Here is a 25,475-nt window from a genome sequence, read left to right as displayed (position 1 = left end):
TTTGGGATTTTGTTGGAATGGCTAGGTAAATGATAAACGTATCAAATTCAATAATTTTAATCAACTTCTTTGTTATCACATGATGTAATTCGAGCATTTCTTTAACGAATGTCCGAAACAGTTAAAATCATAGGTTCTGGAAATTATTTTGCCCCCTTCTCAATCCATCCAAATCCATCGAAGAGCTGAATTTAGTTAAAAAATCTATTTACAAATTAATTTTTTTAACATCATCATTAAATATGATATAAAAATGATGGTTTCATTAGTAAAAGTAAAACCTTTCAGTTCTATTTTCATAATAAAATTATTGTGGGATTTTTCTTAGTAATGGCACAAATGGTCATTTGTGCCATTCATTGAATGTTTTCAAACTTTCTTCAGCTCCTCTCTTCTGAACCCTGAATAGCCTAAGTTGAGAACCTATGGCTTAAGCGTTTAATTACAAATTCAGCCCACCATCGCAACGAAATGACAAAGACACAAAGACAATTTTGTGAAACTAAACATATAGTACGCCATTATGATATCGATAAATGATCAAATAACAAATTTTCTTATACTTATACTACAGTCTTCCTTGATGAATACTGTTTACCAATAAACAAATTAATTAAAAATGAAGGTCTAAATTACTAGTCATTTCACACCTAATAATAATTATAATTAACTTTTACTTAAATTAATGAAAATAAATTTGATTAATAAGCTTAGGCGAATTAGATATAGTTAATATATTTCATACTAGCGGACGCCCGCGACTTAGTCCGTGTGGAATTTAGTTTCTCACAAATCCCTCGGGAACCATGGATTTCTCCGGGATAAAAAGTAGCCTATGTGTTAATCAATGCTATAATATACCTCAATACCAAATTTCAGCTAATTCGGTTAAGTAGTCGAGGCGTGAAAGAGTAACAAACATTCATATCATTAAAATCATCAGTTTTTGTAAATCTCGGGAACCATGGATCTTTTCGGGATAAAAAGTAGCCTATGTGTTAATCCAGAGTAAAATCCATTTCCATTCCAAATTTTAGCCAAATCGCTTCAGTAGTAGCGGCGTTAAAGACTAACAAACATCCAAACATTCAAACATACATCCAAACATCCATACAAACTTTCGCATTTATAATATTATTAGGAAGTAGGATAGTAGGATAATAAGGTTTTATAAACAAACCATACATCATTCAAAATAAATAAGTTATGAACTGACATGCGTTTTCTACCTTCATTTCTAATTTCTTTGTCGGTAAACAAGTACTCATCAATAAAGGCTGTATTATAGTCATAATATATCGACTTGTCCTATATTTTAAAACGCATTACATACCTAATACTGTTTACATGAGCTGCATATACCTAACCAATATATAAATCGTTGACTCCCGTTATTGTTCGTCGTATGTTCTTTCAGACGGCTTTATATACGTCACTGGCATGGCATTGGCCTTCAAAGTGATCATACGATGTTATTTTTCGCTTTTTAGTTTTTTTTTGGGTTAAAAAGATTTTTTTGTATTATTTTTTCCTGTTACCAACAAGAATAAACTAAACGAACAAATAAGCCGATCATAAGTCTTCAAAAAATGTAAAACTCAGGGTGTATCAACGATCTTTACCTACTTGTTTTTTTTACATAATTATGAGTAAATAGCTGACGCCGCGCGGTTTCACCCGCGTGGTTCCCGTTCTCGTAGTAATACGGGGATAATATATAGCCTTCCTCGATAAAGGACACTAAATAACAATGATAAATCTAACACTGAAAGAATTTTTCAAATCGGACCAGTAGTTCCTGAGATTAGCGCGTTCAATCAAACAAACAAACAAACTCCTCAGCTTTATAATATCAGTATAGATTGCAGGGTGGTTAGGCCAGGACCGGAATCGGCTATCCCTTTTTATACAAATTCGTTCATATCGAACATGATTTAAATGACAAACAAACCTTCGATATTATAATAGATACTCACGTAAATAAAAGATTTACAACTTGTACTATAAAGTATTCGTATAATTTAAATGCCGTCAAGGAATGTAATAGGATAATTAATTAACTTCAGAAAATGAAAAAAGAAAAAAAAACTAATAAATAATACTTATTTAGCAGGGTCGTACTCGGGGTGTAAATTGGGTGGGTTATTATGAGGCTTAGCCCTAAGTCCTTAATACAATTTCACAAAGACATACATATCTAATAAATTTTTCTCGAATGTTAATAGTACTTATATTTACCAAAAATAAACTTTTCTAAATAAAATAAATTAGCCAAACAGGCAAATAAAATTGCCATTTGCGTACCTTTACCAGATAGAATAGGATAGACAGAACATAGAATGAAGAATTTACATAATATTTATAAATAAGTGACTCTTATTTAAAAATAAAGACCCTGCTACTTCTAGAGTTTTAGCTTAGCTTCCAACTCTTAACACCCGTATTCAAAATGCTCTATCTGATGGAACTTACACTGTACATTACAAATACAATAAAGTGTGAATTATTGGCTGTAGACGGGTGTTTATATATGCAAATTGTTTTAAAACATTATTGTTGCGTAAATCTGTATAATATTTAATACATAAATACGTCTATATAACGCTTATAGGTTGTCTTAATATTTTGACGGCCTCCGTAGCGCAATGGTATGCGCGGTGGATATACAAGACGGAGGTCCTGGGTTCGATCCCCGGCTGGGCAGATTGAGATTTTCTTAATTTGTCCAGGTCTGGCTGGTGGGAGGCTTCGGCCGTGGCTAGTTACCACCCTACCGGCAAAGACGTACCGCCAAGCGATTTAGCGTTCCGGTACGATGCCGTGTAGAAACCGAAAGGGGTGTGGATTTTCATCCTCCTCCTAACAAGTTAGCCCGCTTCCATCTTAGACTGCATCATCACTTACCATCAGGTGAGATTGTAGTCAAGGGCTAACTTGTAAAGAATAAAAAAAAAAAAAATTAAAATTCGCATTGATACTCCTGTAATAAAACAAAAGTACTAGGACTTTAGAAGCTCATAACATTATAACATTCATATAAATGTAGTCAAAATACGAGTAATTGCGTAAAATAATGTAGGTAATAAAAATTGTTTTGGTAGTACTTCATATGGATCTAGAAGAATATAAATACTATCCGTGTTTTGCGTTAATGTTGTGTATCGTTAGTTATTTACAAGTTTTTGTAAAACTTGATTAAATTAAAAATAAAATAGACTATAGAGATTAGTTAACTTCATTAATATTAATTAATAAATTAATTGAGCAGGAAATCGTAGATAATCGTATTTGTGTTTCTAAAGATTTATCTTATTATATCAGTTACCTGCTTATTCAGTTTTTTTAAAACAATAATATAGGTATTATTTGTGCATTTTGTTATTTTATTTTTTATATTTGTGACTTGCACAGAGATTCCAATACTAATTAAAGCTTTATTATGTACAGGCCGTTAGTTATTATTATTTATCAAATTTTCAATAGGTATGTAAATACATATAAGTATTTACAATTGAACTAATCAATACTTTTCAAGCAGTAATTAAATTGATATGACGCATGAGGCAAGAATACAACATAAGAGTAGGAGTTGAACAATTTAAAAAAGAAAAATAGGTATTTATGTACAAATATTATATAAAGCGTTTGCATTTTTGATGGTCATCTTAACCATAAATGAGGTGTTATATTCTTGAGTTCATATCGGATCAACTGTTCCTTAATTCCGAAAAATGTCTACTATTAATCCATCCCAGCAACATCGCCACCTTTCCTAAAGTCTGCATTAGCATAGATGGCAGTTTTGTTACGATACAGGGCGCATATGATTGACCCTCTGCCCCGATACCGCTCCATGCCGTGTCCTTTCGCACGCAGACCTTGTAATATGTCCTGGAATTAATAATAATTTTGTAATAATTTATTAAAACACAAAAGGTACAATTTAACTATAAAAATAGGCATATATTGAACCAAATTAACTAATGATTTGTAATAATATTTAAGATTTTTAAAAGTTTTGTAAATCTTGCGACGTATCTCGTTTGGGATATATCGACCGCCATGCTAATTGCCGGGGCTAAAAAGTTAATACAGCGATGCTTTATCAACCTAAATGTTATAAGTCATGGTGACTGAGGCATAGCAGCACAATAATTGCAGGATATGTTTCTCTAGTTTTATATTGGTAGAGACTTATCTCTCTCCGCGTCGTGTTCCTCATTACTGAGGGTCGTGACCCCTATCACACATTCATAACTTTTTTCCGCACGATGTCACGCCATGCGGCTCGGCTTTTCGCGACTTGCAGAGCATCGTGTACTTTTGTATCGAGAGTGGTGCGGATTTGATCTGACCAACGCATCGGGCTACGTCCCCGAGGTCTCTTTCCTTCCACTTGTTTGATTGGTAGAGACTTATATAGTAATTATAATAACACACCCCTAGCTGCGTCCCTGTGAGATCAAATGACTGTTTTCCTTGTCTATTACGATCAATAAATTTTTAATATATGCTATATCTACGTAGTTTGACTTGGCAACTTAACAACTATTAGGAAAGAGCATACATTCATATGAAACTTTTTATTCTACACTCACTTCAGTAATTCCATATTCGTATTGGGCGTTCATGGGGTAGATCTGATGGTGAATGCGAGCTTCGTCCACAGCTTGTTTGATGGTCTGTCCGAGCCATAACTTGCGCATTGTTACCTGTACATAAAACAAATGTTATGAGTACTTTAAGTATTTGGAATAAATAACAGTATTCATGACTTTGATTGATGGATGTGTAGCCTTTTCTAGGGAATTTAGATCAGTGGGGAGCAATTCATATTATATGCAAAATTGCAATGCCGACCTGAGAACTCGTTACGAACTTGTATTGGAGAAGGAATATTCGATTACGTCGTAAATAACGCCTTATTCTTTCTATAGGTCCTTTTACACCTAGTGCATAGGGCCGAAAGTATTTTTTTCTAACCGGAACTAACTTGGGCTACAATCTTTTGCGATCAGAGGGCCTAGTGGCAGTTTGAATAAGTGTGGCGTAAACGTAAACGCGAATTTCCAAGGAATTGAAACAGCGCCATCTAGTGGCACTACTGCACAACTGTTTCAGTTCCATATAAATTCGCGTTTACGTTTACGCGATCGTCACAGTATGAAAACATTGAAAACTCCCACTAGGCATTCTGGACAACAGATCGGCAGCTTTCAACTCTGCTCCTATGCCTACCCTTCATCCAATAAACACATGGGTGAAGGTCGTTTCTAATACGGATCTAAGTAAGCGTCTTGCAGACTTGACCGTAAACTTGGTCGTGAGTGACTGGGGCAAAATCCTTATTGACTTTACCTTGTTATGTAGGTAATTTTTACTTACCAAAGCAATAGCACTGACAATTTTAGTCCCACCAGAGGCTCCAATAATCAGTTTAGCGTTGGTATTCCTGTCCACGATGATGCTTGGAGACATCGAGGACAAGGGCCTCTTCCCAGGAGCTATGAAGTTGGCTGGCGAAGGCTTCACGCCGAAGTAGTTGGTCAAGCCGGGGGAGGAGAAATCGTCCATCACATTGTTCATGACAATGCCCGTGTTGAGCGTTGTGAAGCCTGCTCCGAAGCTGAAATTATGACGAGCTTTATTAATTCCGGATACCAGTGGAAACCCTTGGACCTTGACTTTGTTCTAGCAATTAGGTTCTATTTTTTTAACTTATTTATAAGTCGCAGCTAAGTTTATAAGTTAAATTAGCTAGTTATTAAAATTCGACGCCTGTTAATAAACGCCGGCATTCATTACCTAGCCAAAACATTGATCGTTAAAAGCACTAGGCACGTGCTATTGAGATTTTTTTGGAAGAAATATAAACTTTATAATTTATAACCCAAGCTAGGATCGAACCTCACGATACTACATAGCATAGCTTCTTGGCACTTCCGTTCCTCGTGTTTGCCGCTCCTTCTAAGCAGTGATTTTCAACATGTTGTATCTACGATATTAATCAAGACCGTTGATTAAAAAATATCGACGAACTTTCCTTTTCCATTCGTTTCCTGCTGTCGTTCGTTTTCTATCTACCTTTTTTGTTGTACTTCATGATCATCATCATTTTCTGCCAACATTCACTGCTGGACAGAGGCCACTCTTGAGGACTTCCAAAGAACACGGTTTCCAGTTGCCTGCACCCAACGGCTAGCTGCAACCCGTTGGATATAGATACTCGTAGGTATCACTAGGACTATAGGTAGGACTATAGGTAGGACTTACTAAAAGTTGATAGAGCTGGTCATAGAGACCGCGTCCTCGATGTCGGCTATGACGGAGATCTGAGCGTTGTCTGATCTATTTGATTCACGTATGGCTAGATGTTTCCTCAAAGTTGATGGAGCTGGTCATGGAGACCGCTTCCTGTTGGCCGCAATGACGGCGACGTGAGCGTTGCCAGAGTACGCCTTGTAATCTATGATGTCATGGTGACTGGTGTCGTTGCTGATCTATTTGATGCACGTATGGCTAGATGCTTACTAAAAGTTGATGGAGCTGGTCATGGAGACCGCGTCCCCGTTGTCGGCGATGACGGAGATGTGCGCGGTGCCGGAATCCTCCTTGCTGTATTCTACGATGCCGTAGTGACTGGTGTCGTTGCTGGTCGACGAGTCGTTGATCTTGAGTCGGATCTCCATACCGTATTCAGGCGATGTTAAGTTTTGTAGGAACTGAAATGTATAAGAAAATAGATAGTTCATCATCATCATCATTAACGGATTATGGGTTATGGATTATGGACGTCCACTCTTAGACACAGGTGACTCAATCCGCTTGATGTCCTGAGTCCACCTAGTGGGAGGTCGACCAATACTGTGCTTTCCAATGCGGGATCGCCATTCCAGCACCTTGGGAGTAGGATAGGATAGGGGTAGGGAAAAAGTGCACATAAGTCAAAGCGAAGCTTGACAAGGTCCGCTAGTTCTTTTATATTCATCATCATTAACAACCCATATACCGCTTACTGTTGAGCACGAGTATCTTCTCAGAATGAGAGAGGCTAGTCCACCACGCTTGCCCAATGCGAATTGGCAGACTTCACGCACGTGAAGAATTAAAAAAATCTCAGATTTTCCTACGATATTTCCTCCACCGTTTGAGACGCGTGATATTTAAGTTCTTTAAATGCATTACCTACTGAAAAGTTAGAGGTGCATGTCACGGACCGGATTCAAAGCTACGCCCCATCGGCGTATCTAGGATTATTTCCTGGGGTGGGCCCAGGCCCACACCCCAGGAACACCCCAGGGTGTTCCTTCATATCACAACAGAGTTGACACTCAATATAAAAATTTCGTTAGCAATAATTGTGGACGCAGACTTCTGAAAGGGCTTGACTTATTATTATTTTTTTTATCCATGGTAGGTATCAGAAAAGGTCTGAATATATTTTTCAAAATCTTTATTGATAGGGTTTTCTTTGTTATAAGATGTTATTGTTATTATTTGATATTTTGAATGATATTTTGTGTAAAATTATTAGTATTTCGGCGTCCATTATAGAATTTCAAATCAGTAGCCCAGTATCCTAGGGTGGGCCCGGCCCGCCCACTATATACGCTACGCTACGCCCTCCGAATCGATCGGTCATATCTAATTGGCTATCACGGCTATTCATCATCATCATATCAGCCGATGGACGTCCACTGCAGGACATAAGCCTTTTGTAAGGACTTCCAAACATCACGATACTGAGCCACCTGCATCCAGCGAATCCCTGCGACTCGCTTGATGTCGTCAGTCCACCTGGTAAGGGGGTCGGCCAACACTGCGCTTACCAGTGCGGGGTCGCCATTCCAGCACTTTGGGACCCCAACGTCCATCGGCTCTTCGAACTATGTGTTCGTTGAGCTATGTCGGTGACTTTGGTTCTTCTGCGGATCTCCTCATTTCTGATTCGATCACGCAAAGATACTCCTAACATAGCTCGTTCCATCGTCCGCTGTGTGATTCTGAGCCTTCTTATGAGGCCCATAGTTAGCGACCAAGTCTCGGAACCATAGGTCATCACTGGCAACACGCACTGTTTGAAGATCGCGGCTATTACCTCGTTCAAATCCAAAAAATCTTCATCACCCAGCTTAGTCCTTGCCGCGTATGCGTATTTGAAGGCTTCTAATATTCTGTGGTACGTCAGGATTTTGTTCTCCGTGCCGTTGATGCTCTCCTCAGTGAAGTTGTATCCGCTGAGGATGTTTAGTATGTTCACCACGACCGCCCCGCTGCTTGGAGGGGGCGGAGTGTAGAGGATGTCGCCGTTGCTCAGTGGAACTGCTATTGGGTCTGTGATTTTTGGCCTGAAAACAAAGATATTATACTATTAGACGGCCTCCGTGGCGCGTCGCGATTTACAAGACGGAGGTCCTGGGTTCGATCCCCGGCTGGGCCGATTGAGATTTTCTTAATTGGTCCAGGTCTGGCTGGTGGGAGGCTTTGGCCGTGGCTACCACCCTACCGGCAAAGACGTACCGCCAAGCGATTTAGCGTTCTGCTACGATGCCGTGTAGAAACCGAAAGGAGTGTAGAGTTTCATCCTCCTCCTAACAAGTTAGCCCGCTTCTATCTTAGATTGCATCATCACTTACCATCAGGTGAGATTGTAGTCAAGGGTTAACTTGTAAAGAATTAAAAAAAAGACATGTCACTATAGTGTTTTTCAGACAGCATGGGTACATTGACAGTTAGTTTCACCCTTAAAAGTTTGCCGCGATTCACGATAATAGTATGTATTAGGAACTTAATAAGGCAACTGTCACCGTACCCATGCTATCTGAAAAACACTTTAACTCGTCGAATTTGAGGCGAACATAATAAGTGGCTTATTGTCTTAATTTCTTTCAGTCGCATTGTAAACAACGATAGTTATTTAAGCAAATAATACCGAAATATCATCTATCATCAGTTGTGTGTTTAGGAAGTATAAAAATTATAAATAAATACCTAATGTAAATAAAGTGCGTGTGTGTGCTCAGTTTAGTAGTTAAATTCGGATCACTTTTTGCGGTGATTTTTTCGGTACGTAACATATCTAATAGTATAAAATCTTTGTCTGAAAATAGTTTTTTTGAGGTCTATTTAACTAAGTAGGTATACTAAATTTGTACAAAAACAACAACATTACCAACCCATATTCGGCTCACTGCTGAGCTCGAGTCTCCTCTCAGAATGAGAGGGGTTAGGCCAATAGTCCACCACGCTGGCCCAATGCGTATTGGCAGACTTCACACACGCTGAGAATTATGAAAATTCTCAGGTATGCAGGTTTCCTCACGACATTTTCCTTCGCCGTTTGAGACACGTGATATTTAATTTCTTAAAGATTCAATTTCTTAAGAAATTTGTACACCAAACTAAAAAAGTTATGTACATAGGTGTTATAGGACTCAAAGGTGATTACAAATATAAGAAAACTAATGTCGAACAAAGGTTATGATTCACAACACTTGTCAGGACAACTTAATTAATAAATCAAACTGTAACCAAAATAAGACCCTAGAATGGCAGAGAATGACCTTGAGTGGAGTCACGTACTTGCGAACGATGTGTGTAGGGTTAAAGGTACCTTTGACTGATGTCAAACACTCCCCTTTTCCACTCAAGTCACTCTCCCCGCCTATCCCAAGTAACCCATAAAGAATTACACAACAAGAGATGTGGACGGCTCGAACGCCACGAGCACACTGAAGCCGTCCGTACCGCAAGTCGTTGGAAAGCGGCGATAACATAGGTAATTAGATGTAGAACTATTGTTTTTTTTTCAAGATATTCATTAGTCAACAAGTAGGTACCTACCTAAGTTCGGCCTAAGCATATAAATGTTTTTTTTATTAAACTAATGACAAGAAATACCTAACTCACTTACTACTTTTTACTAAAATAACATTTGTGATCATACCTAACTATATCGCAATTCGCAATTTGTTTTTTTTTTCAGTATCACATAAAGTAAGCTACTTAATTGGAATGTAGGTCTGTGACCGCAATAGTTATCAGCATTTCTTTTTTTTATTATACCTATTTATACATATACCTTGGAAGTTACTGTCTCAGCTCAGCGGAACAACGCTCCTAACATCGATAGCCTTACTTAAAGAGAATATAAAAAAAGAGTAAGTATATAAAAAAACATATTATTTTTTATGCCATTGAACTACACAGACCGACATTTTTAGGTACAACAATGAAACATCGATACGATCGAAGATTTTAATGCGTTTGTAAGTTTATATATCTACATAATAAGTCCATTTTTGGAGATCTTGAATGAGGTATCGGTTTATTGCTTTCGTTCCAACCACAATAGGGATGATGACAGTTTTTTAAATTGTATATAAATTAAGAGTATACTAATAGCAAAGCAATTTTGTAAAAGTAACGGGGTATCCGCGATCATTACTTTCGGAGCTACAGGGATTTAAAGGGTCAGATTTGCGGCGCTGCCGCGGATCCTTGAAAAACGCTCCATACAAAATGGCACGAGTTAGTGACGTCGTTGACTCGCTGATCGTTAGGTTTGTATGGGCGTTCAAACAAAATTACTAATATCTTTGTTATTTGTGCGTTTATGTTTATAGTTCATTTATTGAAAAATGTCACATTTAATGTAAGGAAGCTACTTAAAACTGTATGAATTTTCATCTAATTAGTTAATTACGATAAATTTTTTTTTATAGATTTTGAAATTTTATAATCTTATTTATTTTGCAAATATCCAGACAATCTTTGCTTTTTATGTATAAATTAGTTAAAATTGACCTTATTTACCCGAATGTATCGTAAAAATCAATATATTCAAACCTAGTCATCATCCCCATTTACTCCATTCTTGTAATGTCCCTTGCCTCAGTTCTTTTACAGCATGCAACATGCACATATTTATCTACATAAATAAGCGAGGTACTTACGCAAACTTGTTATTAGGTAATACGGTACTAGTTATGGTGCAGCTTACAAGGAGCTTAGCTTGATACAACATGGTACGGCGTATAGAGTCTGGTTTGCTACTGTAAGTATTTTAAGTATAGCTGTCCAGGATTTCTTTCTCACTGTACCTATAATCATGTTGTTCCGAGGGATTATAGATAAAATATTGTTCTCAATACGATAGTTAAATTTAACGAGAAATATCAACGTGATACAATATAAAACAAACATTTCATCATATCGATGTTTTCTCAACAGAACATACTCGCACGTCTGTTTAATTATAGGTAAATGACTCATATTGTGTTCATTCTACTTATTCTATACATACTTCATTGCTCAGCTGGTATAAAGTTGTTATTCATTATCAAAATATGAATAATATTATTTTTCTTTGAAATACCAATTAAACAAAAATGTGAAATATTAATTTATAAAATGAGTCAGAGGAAAATTTGTAAGAAAAATAACTTGGTATTCCTATCTAAAAGATCTAGTAGAAAGGATATTTTGTTGTTTATAAAAACCAGTGGCGTAGCGTGCCTTGGAGGAGCCCTGTATCGAAATTAGTTGGGGGGCCCAATTATAGACCAACGGCAAATCCCGAAAAATTTCTTTGGATTTTTACTTAATCTACCCAAGTCTTCTACAAAGTATTGTTTTTTTACTTTTCTCATCTGCAGCTTTTTATGATTTTTTTAATAAACTAAAATATAGATATGGATTAAGTAATATTGTAAGTTACTTTTTACAAGAAAGCAAGAAAATCCGTTTAGTGGTTTTCGAGTTTATCGTAAACAGACTTACAAACAATTTTTTTAATTATTTTACATACCGACGCCGATACAGACTGTGTCATTATGAAGTTTTGTCTCATATGGATTACCTAGGTAGAAGGTAATAATATTATTTTGCTTCTTATCTAATTTATTATGGTTCGCGGGTAAAATGGTAATAAAATGCTATCGACAAGGAATTTTAATCGCGCACGCTAGCAAGTTACCTACATGGGTAGGTTTACCTATGCTAGGTATAGCTGGGGGTTGTAAACATGAATATGCACGACTAGCGGATGCCCGCGACTTCGTCCGCGTAAAACCCTACTACTACCCTTCTCTACTCCCACTCTACAGCTACCTTACCATACAATGGATGAGTAGGGACTCAACCTTACCCCTACCCTACCCTACCCTACCCTAACCTACCCCTACCTCTACCCTACTCTTACCATACCTCAACCTTACCCCTACCCTACCACGCGACGGAAGCTTAAAAAATTGAGTAACTTCTCCCGTTTGCCCAACAATTCCCTTCACTGCTCTGCTCTTATTGATCGTAGCGTGATGAAAAGTGTACTATAACCTGCCCAGAGAATGAAGAATAATTGTACCAAGTATTGTTAAAATCTGTTGAGTAGTTTTTGTTTCTATAACGAACATACAGACAGACAGACAGTCAAAAATTTTACTGATTGCATTTTTGGCATCAGTATCAACCACTAATCACCCTTTACAGATTTATTACAAGTAAAGATATAGATATGGCTGCGGAGCCGAAGATGATTTTGGGATTTACTCGTGCGTGTCAAATAAGCCCATGGGATGACATGGCCCTTTCATATTATTGATTGGGGATGATGACTAGGTTTGAATATATTGATTTTTACGAGACATTCGGGTAATTATGGTCAATATTGACTAATTTATGATAGGTACCTATAAAATAAATAAGATTATAAAATTTCAAAATTGATCATAATCTTTGTGTGCGAAGTAGTGGGGGTCAGTTAGTAAAACATAAATAAAATAAATAAATAAAACAACACAGTCAAGGTCTACTATCAATATCATCCGTTATCTGACATGGAACGCGGTTAAAGTCACGTGGGCCTTATTTGTTTTTAAAATATAGGAAAGAATAATATTATTGTCAGAAGTACCTACCTCCATAACTGATTACATAATACGTGATAATACCGAGACAAACAATGTGTTTACTGAAATTGATTAAATATCCAAGTTCATATTATATTTATCTTTAAACTGTATAACTCAACAACGAATAGATAAAATGGATTATTTGGTATATCTTAATACGTTTTTCCTTAACATAATAGGATATTACTATTTAAATTAAGCAAAATAATTATTACATACAAGGTACCTAGGTAGGTATGCAAATTACTTTGATTTTTCATTTAATTAGCAAAATTTATTAGCATGTACCTAAGCTAATTTTTTATTTATAGTTAAAGATATAGTTAATATTATTATAAATTTATTTCCTGTCGGGCGCTGCTACGATGATAAAATACTAAAATATCTAATTAGAATTATATCAAAATCATACCTATCAAGTTACTGCATTGCATATAAACCTAAGAAAATAGATTCCGAATTAATATTCTATTTAATATTAATACATACTCGTACAGACGGATTATCTATTAAATAAGAAATATATCATTTTTATGTCCATGATACAGCCCATTTGAAATTATTTATGGGACAGTTGTATTGGTAAATAAAACTATTTGTCAGAATAGATGGCGTAATTAAGCATTTGGAATATCTGCCCTGTCTATGTAGACACTAAAAGGTCCTAGATTCCATTTAAAGATAAACTTATATTTCTTAGAAGAACCAAATTTACCGACATAGTTCAAAGAGTCGTGAAGCTGAAGTGACAATGGGCGGGACACATAGTTCGAAGAAGTTGGGGTCTCAAGGTGCTGGAATGGCGACCCCGCGCTAGAAAACGCATTGTTGGTCGACTGACGACATCAAGCGAGTCGCAGGGATTCGCTGGATCCAGGCGGCTCAGGATCGTGATGTTTGGAAGTCCCTACAAAAGGCCTACCTATATCCTGCAGTGGATATCTATAGGCTAATATGATGGTGACTTCAATTTTATTTATACCTACATATGATTAAATGTCTGTCTGTGATTTTAAAATAACTTTGTTTTCTCAAGCGAGAAACACTGATTTGAGACTTGTGATTGTTATATTGTGATATCATATCAGACGATGGTCTGATATGATATCAATGTCAGGGGGCACGGCAGTTCATACTGCCAAGTCGAGGAACAATAAATATTTACAATAACAAATTTACTGTAAAAGTTGCCCGTGACGTACGTAAATTACGTGATTACGTGAATAACTTTGTAATACATCACTAATATCTATATGTATATATGTTTGTTATTTTCAGTAGAGGGTTATTATGACAGAAAAAAAAAATAAAAAAATGTAGGGGTAGGGTAGGGTAGGGTGGGGGTAGGGTAGGGGTAGTTGAAAGTTTACATAGAAGTCGCGGGCGTCCGCTAGTTATATTTATATATTTTCGATAGCAGTATTGTGGAGGAAAATTTATAAGGAATCGTAAGAAATGTTTACACAAAACGAAGTTATCTTCAATATTAAGCGGAGTATTTATTGTTATCTATTTCCAACAGCCGTTAATACATCTACATCATTTGCTTCTAGAATATTGTAAAAGTCATTTATACTTAAATCTATAACCTACTTATATAATGAATAACGCTATCAGGTCATCATGATCATCATCACTGCCTGCCAATTGTCATCGGAAGAACATTATGGCGGTCAATACGCGAAAAGTTGTTATTTCTTCCACGATTCGTTTTAGTTGTGGATATTTGAGTTATTGTAAAAGGTACCTACATAATCTAAAGGCCTAACCTGCTAGTGTCAGATCTTCCTAATTTTATGAAAGCTGTAAGTTTATAGAGAGGTTTTTCATCACTACATATCCCCAAAGTAAACGTATAGCTTGTGTAAACGTAAAGGTTCTAAGATAGCGGATTATATTATATTTATGTATTTAAAACTACATATAAATACTTATATATAATAAATACGTACTAGCGGACGCCCGCGACTTCGTCCGCGTGAAACTCGAACACAAAAGAGCTATATGGTCCAACACACGATTTACATGCAACATGACAATGATGTAGATACTCCAGTATGTTAAAATCAAAACTGTGAATCATTGGGAATGAAAGGATCAAAATGCTGGGTAGTGGGTACTGCTTACTGGTAATCTCTGAGGTCTTCTGCCGTGATGATGCTCCCCACTCTGTTCAAGTCCTCTAAGAAGTCGACAGCAAGGGTCCCGTTGTAAAGCACGTCACCACCTTTCTCGGCGATGATTTTGAGCGTGTTGCAGAAAGCCTCCGTAGGCTTTATCAGCGTGCCAGCCTTGAAGAACTTGTCCTTCGATGTGTCGTAGTACATTTTCCTGAAAATAGCGTGAAAGAAATTGTTCATATTACGAAGCAGCGGCTATTCTCTAACGTTGTTTTGTATAACTCGAAAGTGCGAGTTTCGAATTCATCACTATCTTTCTCATTCTATAGTATCGTGTTAAACAGAGAGAGCTAGAGGTGAATTTGAAACTCGCACTTGCGAGTAATAAAAGTATCGTTACAGAATAGTCTAGCAGTTTCTTGTGGTGTTTAATTTAAGTTCTCGAGTTAATTTATCGGGGAAACTCTAGTGAGAATTAAATGTTTCTATAGAATATCCGTAGTTAGTCCGTAATTTTTACAATGTACCTAAGATTATTTCTGAGCTCACAGCCTAGGGGGGGGGGGGGGTCCTTAGGCCCTTATTCCGTGGCATGTTCCCAGCCTTGCTACCCTAGTATACAACCAAAAGGCTTTACCTAGTGCTAGAAGTCGTAAGCAATAATGGTCCAATTCTACATCTATAGTTTCATAAAATATAATAAATAATCGATTGGAGTCATGTGACGATTTCTTTGTATGGATCGTGTTCGTTTGGCCACGCGACGAGGCAAATACAAGGTTTTCCTTTGTCATTTCCTGATAACAGAATCTATTTCAAGTTAAAAATGCCGTGAATGCGCTACCTCTTTAAACAAAACATCTTTTCCTGGATGCATTTTTAACGTCAAAGTACAGTGCACTTACATATTTTATTAATTAACAAGTTAAAAGTTGAAAGTTATATTAATTTTGTATTACTTCAAGCAATTTTATTCATTTAGATACAGTAATGTAGCTTTGATCGAGAAAACGTAACAGATAGACAAACTTGCTTCCTTACTTAATTATAATATTAGTAAGTATAGACGTAGAATATAATATAATATACTAGCGACCATCCCAGGCTTCGCACGAGTGCAATTCTGATATATGTATATACACTACAGAAAAACAGACTGTGAACTCCCGCAATTTTTAAATCTGTAATAACGGCAAACGACAGTACCCAAGCGGCATACCATACAAGTCATGTACGCAGTAACCAACACACGATCAATTATAGTCGTGGGTGCTACAGAAACGTGAGAATAATTGACCGTTTGTGGCTAAATAATATTGGGATTGAATGTTTATAAAACAAATATTAAATGTTCTGGTCACCTTGAAAGCTGACCTAAGTATTTAGTAAACAGGTCGATAATTGTTTATTATAGTCTATACAATGTTATATGTTTATTATATCTTAACTCTATTATCGATTCCTTACAATGTTCCTATCATCGTGCTATGAATATTCTGCCTATTAATTACCTATTTACGCATCGAGTCTACTCTGTTATATGGTTTCTAAGTACATGTTATTTAATTACTATGATTGGAAGTCTGTTGAAAATTGTTTAAATTTTGCTAGGTATAGAAGCAATTTGATATTGAGGTGGGGAATGTGATTTTATTTTCAATTCAATTCATTTCAATTCTTTGTTTGCTGAAGAATACATACCTAGAATCAAATGCTATTTCCATTGGTCATTTCTTGCACACTTACAACAATTTATATTAAAAAAAAATTAAGCAAATATGTAATTAGGTACTTAAATAAAAATATAAAATTAAATAAAAAAATACAATTTGTGAGGCCTATGTGAAAAAATATTATTTAGTATCAAAATATCATTAAAAATAATTTTGTTAACGTTCTTAATTATTACTTTCAAAGTAATCATTAAATTACCAAAACAAAAATCAATTAAGTACAATGTCAAATAATAATAAAACAACAGTTGACTAATCTATTAATAATTTAAAGTCCATTGTCATATAGCGAAAAGCTTCGACCTTAAGAAGCTTTGGCTAGATCGTTGGATCAAGGGTCGGATACACAAGACAGTGATCCTTGAGACAACGCGTATTGTGAGAAGGTTCCTATGTGTTAATCCAGGCTATAATATAAATGTCAATACCAAATTTCAGCTAACTCGGTTCAGTAGTCGAGGCGTGAAAGAGTAACAAACATTCATATCATCAAAATCATCAGTTTTCGCAAATCTGAGGAAACCATGGATTTGTTCGGGATAAAAAGTAGCCTATGTGTTAATCCAGAATAAAATCTACTTCCATTCCAAATGTCAGCCAAATCGCTTCAGTAGTAGCGGCTTTAAAGAGTAACAAACATCCATACAAACTTTTGCGTTTATAATATTAGTAGGAAACTTGCAGGTAGCGCTGTATGATGCTTTCACTCACCTCAAATGAGGATCATTTTTCACATACGGAGCGGTCTCCAAGCCGTCGTACAAGGCTTTCGACATGGTGAAGCCGTATTGACAGAACTCCAGAGTAGGCTTCACCAGGCTCTCCCAAGGCAGCTTGCCCCACCGCTTGTGCGCCGCCCACATGCCTCGCAGCTCTCCGGGAACGCCGACAGATAGAGGACCTAGTTAAAAAACAATAAATTAAAAAAAAAAAAAAAAAATTGTTGCTTCTGATGATTGCTAATGATGATTGCCGGAACGGGAACCACACGGGTGAAACCGCGCTACGTCTGCTAGTCTATACTAATATTATAAAGAGGAAAACTTTGTTTGTATGTTTGTTCGTTTGTTTGTTTGATTGTAATGAATAGGCTCAGAAACTACTGGACCGATTTTAAAAATTCTTTCACAATTCGAAAGCTACATTATCCACCAGTAACATAGGCTAAATTTTATTTTGGAAAAAAATAGGGTTCCGTAAGATATTTGGGTTTTTCGGACAAAAAATCAACCAGAAAAATTACTTATTTTGCGTACGCTGTCTAAACTATAAAATATAGAAACATAAAATGTTCTAATCAATTGTAGATCTTATAAATATCTACAAAAAAGTCCGCGACACATTATGCCAATATATGTTGAGTAAAAATCTTGTATTTTTTTAGACTACATTAAAAACGTATTTATTTTACTCATGCTATTAATCCTTATCAAAATAAATTATTTCATCACTAATTACAGTTTACGCAGATAATATTTGGTCTACGAATTATTAAAATTGGACGTTTGGTTTATTTCACGCGGACGAAGTCGCGGGCGTTGGCTAGTCTATTATAAAAAACAAAGGTACTTATGCTTTGTTCCGTTTTAATGACGTAACAATGTGTTATCTATCGTATATGTGCATGAATCAGAAACACGTAATACTGTATTGTACGTGTCAAATCATAAGTACAATTGAAATTCCGCTGAAAATGAGGCGTAATTTTATAAAACGTAAGCTTCATTATTTTGCCCATGACATAATATTATTGTTTAAGCGGAAAGTAGATACTTGGTAATAGTGGTCGAGAATCAATAATAATTACTAAGTTTCGAGATTTAGGTGATCCGACGTTTTAGGTTAATAACGAGACAAAATAAATAATGGTAAATAATTCGTGGTTTGTTGTATGTTTTAATTAGATTACCCTTCATTGGTCTTGTCAGAAATGCCTAACAATGGTGTACAAAAGCAACTTAACTTATCTTATCTTCCAAGTAATGCTTTATCTTTATTTTACTCTACTAAAAATTTATTTAATATATTTTTTATCGTATTATATATTTACTACTTACAATAAAAGGGTTCATTGACTAAAATCTTCATAAATTTATCACCAGTGAATTAAGCATAATGCTAGCCACAAACGGTCAATTATTCTCACGTTTCTCTAGCACCCACGACTATAATTGATCGTGTGTTGGTCATTGCGTACATGACTTGTATAGTATGTCGCGTGGGTACTGCCGTTTGCTTTTCAGAAACGTGAGAATAATTGACCGTCAATGGCGACCTTAATACAACATACAGGCATTAATTGAATGAGATCAATGACCGAATTCTACACAAAGGTTGTGCAAACAAACATCAATTCATTGCAACGCTCTTTTTGCATGACACCTACAATACCGATCACTTCGCATATTAGAAACCACACGGCAACAGGCGTAAGCGCATTTCATCTGCCGAACCAGATCGAGAGAAAGCTTTGGAGAAATTTCGCATGAAAGTAAAGCGAATTCGTACCAACTGATTCGGGAACTTATAAAAGCACTTTCGAGAGTAAAATGCTTTAAAATATAATTACGAAATGTAATTTATGCTATTTATTTAGATACTTTAGGACGGAATTTTTTTAAATTGGAATGTTTCGGCGTCTACCTACTAACATCTTTGTAAGTAGCACAGAGTAAAGACGATACAGAGCGTTTACAAGCAGCGTGGTGAAGGTGGTGAAATCCATAAAAAAAAACAATACGTCACGCGTTTCCTTGACATACGCCTAATATACAATATTTTCCTAATTTGTATTGCAAAATTGAACACAAACAACAATAAAAAAAATACTCCATCTTGTTTCTTTAGTTTTTGTAACCAGTTTTCAAAATATTTAAAAACATAAGATGTCATTTTTCTTGAATGATATTGAAAGTTATTGCGACGCTTCGTGTCGAACTGACTCGATAGTGTATTCGTTTTTAAATTTTGTATTTGGAGCGGCTACGACACCGTCGTGTTCCGTACGCTCCATCTGCCTACGACTTCGACTGCGGAATTCTAAAAATATTTAACACAAATGGATGTAGGCTATCAAAGTTATTATCAGTAAATTATTTTACATTGTTCTAAGTAGGTATGCTAACCTATACAATGTAATTATTATTGTTGGTAACGCGTTTTTAAAACAAAACGTTGTGAAACCTTAGCTTTAGCACAATAGCTGTTTTTCAGAGTGTTGACCGGGATTTAGGTTGACTGAGTACACATTAGCGAGTCATAGAATGTTTTATCAGGTGTAATATAATTTTCATATAGTTTAACACACTTAATATAACTGCCTGTGACGGTCAGACATACTTTTTTATTTTTCTATTCTTTACAAGTTAGCCCTTGATTACAATCTCACCTGATGGTAAGTGATGATACTATCTAAGATGGGGGCTAATTTGTTAGGAGGAGGAACGCTAAATCGCTTGGCGGTACGTCATTACCGGTACCTAGCCACGGCTTGGAAGCCTCCCACCAGCCAGACCTGGACCGATTAAGAAAACCTCAATCTAGCCGGGGATCGAACCCAGGACCTCCGTCTTGTAAATCCACCGCGAATACCACTGCGCCACGGAGGCCGTCAAAACTGAGCTTACGACAATACTGAGCTTTTTTTTCTTCTTTTTTCAGATAAATTTTTAGTAAAATTCAAGCTATTTAGCGTTCCGGTACGATGTCGTGTAGAAACCCAAAGGGGTGTGGATTTTCATCCTCTTCCTAACAAGTTAGCCCGCTTCCATCTTAGATTGCATCATCACTTACCATCAGGTGAGATTGTAGTCAATGGCTTTTAGGGTTTTTAACTCACGATCTCGGGGGCGCTGGGACTGATACACTCAGGCCAAAACACCCTTCCCGAACGGCCCTCTAAGCCGAGGTCAGAGGAAGACACCCTTAGAGAGTCGTTCCGCCCATCTACTCTGCTTCTGCCTTCGGGCCCCATCAGGCGATGCTTCTGCGCTCGCCCAAACCCCCCGGTGACGCCGCTGAAGTCCTATTAATACGTTCGCTGCGGCACTGATTTTTCTGTACTTTCCTCTGGTGCGGTGCGAGGTTTTTTGACCTCGTACTAAACCTTTGTAGGGTGTTACGAGGTCCATCGACCCCGTAACTCTTCGTAACTCTTCGTAAGCCGCTAGAAGTACGAGGTCAATTGACCTCGTACCGCAACGAATGTGTCAAAAAGACAAGGACTAATTTGTAAAAAAAAAATACCTTTGGAAGCTTTGTCGAAGTTCCCATTGTACATGTCCTTAGAAGCTGCGGCTGGTGCTTTCTCCCTCGCGATGATCGTGTAGGCCTTCTCCTCCTCCTTGACGTAGACCGTCATGAAGAACCCTCCTCCGAGGCCCATGCTCTGCTGGTTGTGCAGACCGTTGCAGAACATGGCGGCGATGGTAGCGTCTACTGCGGATCCGTTTATGGATAGGATGTGTCTGAAAAGAAACTTCTATATCAATAATGGTAATAATGCCTCTTTGGTCCATTGTGGTTCCGTAGTCCACAAGGAACCCACCCTTATAATTTCGTCATGTCAGTCTGTCCGATCGTCCGTCAGTCTGTCCGCGGTTTATTGCAGAGACTATTACTACTAGATAAGCTGTATATTTAGCATGACTAGGTATGTCATCATCATTATCATCATTATCAACCCATATTTGGCTCACTGCTGAGCTCGAGTCTCCTCTCAGGATGAGAGGGGTTAGGTCCATAATCGTGGTACCACGTGGTAACCACGTGGTCCAATGCGGATTGGCAGACTTCACTTGAGCAGAGAATTAAGAAAATTCACTGGAATGTTGGTTTCACGATATTCTTCCATAATTTCTTAATATGCACACAACTGAAAAGTTGGAGGAGCATGCCCCGGACCGGATGAGTATGTACCTACATTAAATATTTTTTTAGAGCACCTACCTTCCCTACATGTAAAGGGAAGATGAATTTTTGGAAGTGATACTGGTCAATGAATTTTACACCCTCCCGCAAACCGGATGGAAATTTTAAATGGTGAAATTGTCATTTGCCTCATTAAATACTTAATAAATAGTTTGCATGCCAAATTGGCAAGATACATTTATCATCTACATCTACCGACCACCTGTATACCTATATAATGCATGTAACTGCAAATAAATAAATTGATTGATTGATTGATTGATTGATTGATTGAACCGCCATTAGAGCAGCGTGGTGGGTCTATACTCCATATCCCCTCTCTTATATGGAGGAGGCTTGGCCCTGTAGTAGGACGTTTAAATATGCTGATGATGATGTCAATAACCTAACCTAATTGATTGAATACTTTAGAAATCTATGATTCTACAGTTAGCCTTTTGGGATGTTGATCTTGAAATAACCTGAATTCTAGTGCTGGGTCAAGCTATGAAATTTTGGATTTTCATGTCTTCCGAAAAATTTTTAGTAGCGACCCGTATTTGGAATATGGTTGTATGAGGAAGTAACCTCGGAGGACGAAGCCGTCTAACCCGGTCAATAACATGTAATTGGTACATAGATAAACATTGTCATTTTAATCTAAGCCCACTAAACCACATTGGCTGATTAGAGAGGAGACGACTTGGAACCACCAAGGTTCCAAGTCGTCTCCTCTCTAATAAGGAATCAATATAATTTAACAGCCAATTTGTTTGTGGTAATTTATCCAGGCCGTACGATTTTGAACGCTTGTTAAAAGTGTTCAAGTACTTACTGGAATTATGGACTTTAAGCACCAGAAGCAATTTCATATTCAAACTTATTTTTTTGTTCCATGAAATATCGTGCAATCAGTCAAAAAGACTATGAGCAGATGGGTTTTAGGTTTGATGTTGGTATGACATGAGTATCCCCCACTAGAGACATTCATAATGTTGTTAAGACTGGAGTATTACACATCCAGCTCAAAGATTCTTTTTCTTTTCAGAAATAGAGATAGACTAAACTAAGGTACAAACAAAAGTACATACCTATCATCGGCGTGCACAACGTTTTAAATCAGGGTAGACACTGTGCCAAAATATACCAAATTTCAATAATGAGTTCGTATATTCTAAGGGTAGGCAATGCATTCTTGCATTTATGAACAGCACGCTCTGATACATATTTTGCACAAGTATGCATGTATTTATAAGTGACTGCGTAAGTGTCGCCGCACACGGGCCACAGGCGACAGCCACAAACGCGGCTACAAGAAGCAAGAAGGGGCCACAAAAGTAGCTGAAACGCGCGACAGCCACTTGTGGCCGGTGGTCGACACTTGAGGTTGATGGCTGCTACTTTTTTTACCCATACATGCAGTATAATAATCGCGCGAGTGCCGTGTGGCGGCGTTATGTGGCCGGTGCGGGCCTCATTAAGACCAATTATTGTATAGGATCTGCCTCGCTAGACGTTACTTTTCTGTCAAAGTATACGATCAATGATCTAATGCGATTATAAAAACTGTCTCTTTAGAATCGATGTTAAATAGTTGTAATCGTGTTCGTCCGTTAAAGAGCTTCGTAAAAAAACCTTTTTGTGTAATTGAATTGTGTAAAAAACGGGCAAAAACTTATAGTTTAGTATAAGATATATACCAAATCTAAGCTCGTTTTCCTCAGAAAATGACAGACAATTTTGTTCGTGACTATGAGTGTGATACAGGTCCTTCTATAATTGGTCTGAGGGGCCACAAGAAGCGAGCAGCGACGATTGTAGCGTATGGTATCGCGGCCACCGGCGTCAACCATGTGCGGCGAGTCTATATAAAATGTATGAAAATTACACAAAATATGCCGGTAGCGGCGTTTTGTGGTTGTGGTCGGTGGCCCGTGTGCGGGAGCCCTAAATAGTTAATCTTCATAACAACATAAGCGGAGTGTATTTTTAAATCAACGTCAAGGCATCACGTGCAGTTCCCTCACGCGGCCAAGCTTGTTAGCTGGTTTAGTTAGGTATGTCTCTAAATATATTTATACCCATACCATGATATTTTATAACTAGCTATTGCCCGCAACTCGGCCCTCGTGTCGTCGTTTTTGCTTATCCCTAAAGAACATCACTTTTTCTGGATGAAAGGTAGTCTGTTTTCTTTTCTGACAAAACAATCATATTTGTAATAGGCATTGGTAAGCGAATTAGCGAGCGTACCTCTGTCTGTATTTTGCTATCTCAGCAGGCACACGCTAGCAAATACCAGTAGGAGTAGATTAGTTACTCGTAGCATACTTCTGGTATATAGTCTAATGTAGTAGACGGCATTGATGACCCACGTTTTATGTATAAGCAAGCGCTACGCTGCAATCACGCCCGATGGTAAGCGATGATGCACCATTGCAGCCTATGGCGGAACACGTTTGCCTAGAAGATGCCTATTCTTTCTTGACTTGTAGATACCCATATTGAAGGTGGTGGGGAAAACGGATGCTGGAAGAGCATCACAGTCTTTGCAGTGCGTTTATGGAAGGAGGAAATAAACGTACGCGTCCTAGGATTATCGACGACGTAGCGGTGCTGATCTCCGCGATGCATAGCAGTCCTGTGGCAGAACAGTGAAGGTGGCACAAGACCAAGCAATTCCTGAACGCACTCCACGAAATATATTTTGTGGTATTACCTTTCCGCACTTTTTATAGATTCAATGCCAATGAGCCTTGTGCTTTGTAATGTGTCTTTTAGAGGCAGCAGGCTTCGAGAGTCCAGACCTCAACCGTTCAACTTCAAGCAATATTATGAGAAATCATGTCTTCAGTCGCCATTATTAGCTCTGTGGCAACCCTTTGTAAAACACTATTATAGGGTTCAAAGAAAGTAGGGTTACCATTACAGTTTAAAAAAAATAGGTACAATTTTCTTTAATAAATTAAATAATGAATCAGGTTATTAAATATTATTAAATTATAAATTCGTCATCAGTGAAACGTCAACATAATATGATAAAAACAAAGACAAAAGGAATAAAACTTCGTAAAACTAATACGCTTTAGCGTATATTTGCATTCATAAAACTCGACTCTAAATCTAATGAATAAAATATTATACAAAACAATGTATTTATAACGCCTACCTGCCTATTTATTTTAAAGAAAAAATAACTTAGTGACACCTATTTACGCAGTTCTTTGAAACAAGTTTTAAAGGTCAGTTATGTAATTAATCGTGTGATAGTAATGTTAATAGAACATGTATCTATATTTTTAATTGGTTAGATAATGACGGTACGTGACGGTACCAACGCAATATATCTAATACGATATACCTAAGAAGACTAACGGATCAAAAATAGATGTAAGACCAACGATATTATTTATACTAATATTGTTGTGCAAGACAGTATTTAACTTGGTAGTTATATCTACATAACAGTGATGCTAATTATAAATAGGAATTATAATTTATCAGTTGTATCTTTATTGCCATTATGGATATATTCTGCGACAACTCAATAGATTCATAGGTATGTTATGATTTGCATTGAGTTTTAAATAAAAACCCTCAATGTTTTAAGTTTAGGACAAGTTCTAGTGCGGAGTCGCCATTCCAGCACTTCGGGACTCCAACGTCCATCGGCTCTTCGAATTATGTGCCCCACCCATTGCCACTTCAGCTTCGCAACTCGTTGAGCTATGTCGGTGACTTTGGTTCTTCTGTGGATCTCCTAATTTCTGATTCGATTACGCAGAAATACTCCTAACATAGCT

General features: G+C 37.1%; 1 protein-coding gene across 3 annotated transcripts in view; it reads right to left on the bottom strand.

The window, feature by feature from the left end:
- Positions 1 to 1,996: 1,996 nt before the first annotated feature.
- Positions 1,997 to 25,475, bottom strand: part of LOC112050821 (glutathione hydrolase 1 proenzyme) — a 59,011-nt gene continuing 35,532 nt past the window's right edge. For all 3 annotated transcript variants that reach the window (XM_052885507.1, XM_052885506.1, XM_052885505.1), the window contains 8 exons: positions 21,010 to 21,230; positions 17,476 to 17,665; positions 15,039 to 15,242; positions 8,099 to 8,348; positions 6,532 to 6,722; positions 5,386 to 5,626; positions 4,599 to 4,712; positions 1,997 to 3,891 (listed from right to left, as the gene is read on the bottom strand). In XM_052885507.1, the coding sequence (XP_052741467.1) occupies positions 3,742 to 3,891; positions 4,599 to 4,712; positions 5,386 to 5,626; positions 6,532 to 6,722; positions 8,099 to 8,348; positions 15,039 to 15,242; positions 17,476 to 17,665; positions 21,010 to 21,230 (1,561 nt within the window). In that variant the 3' untranslated portion in view covers positions 1,997 to 3,741. The remainder of the gene's footprint in view (positions 3,892 to 4,598; positions 4,713 to 5,385; positions 5,627 to 6,531; positions 6,723 to 8,098; positions 8,349 to 15,038; positions 15,243 to 17,475; positions 17,666 to 21,009; positions 21,231 to 25,475) is intronic.

Source organism: Bicyclus anynana, chromosome 14 (assembly GCF_947172395.1).
Source record: "Bicyclus anynana chromosome 14, ilBicAnyn1.1, whole genome shotgun sequence".
NCBI lineage: Eukaryota > Metazoa > Arthropoda > Insecta > Lepidoptera > Nymphalidae > Bicyclus > Bicyclus anynana.
This window is presented reverse-complemented; position numbering and strand designations above follow the sequence as displayed.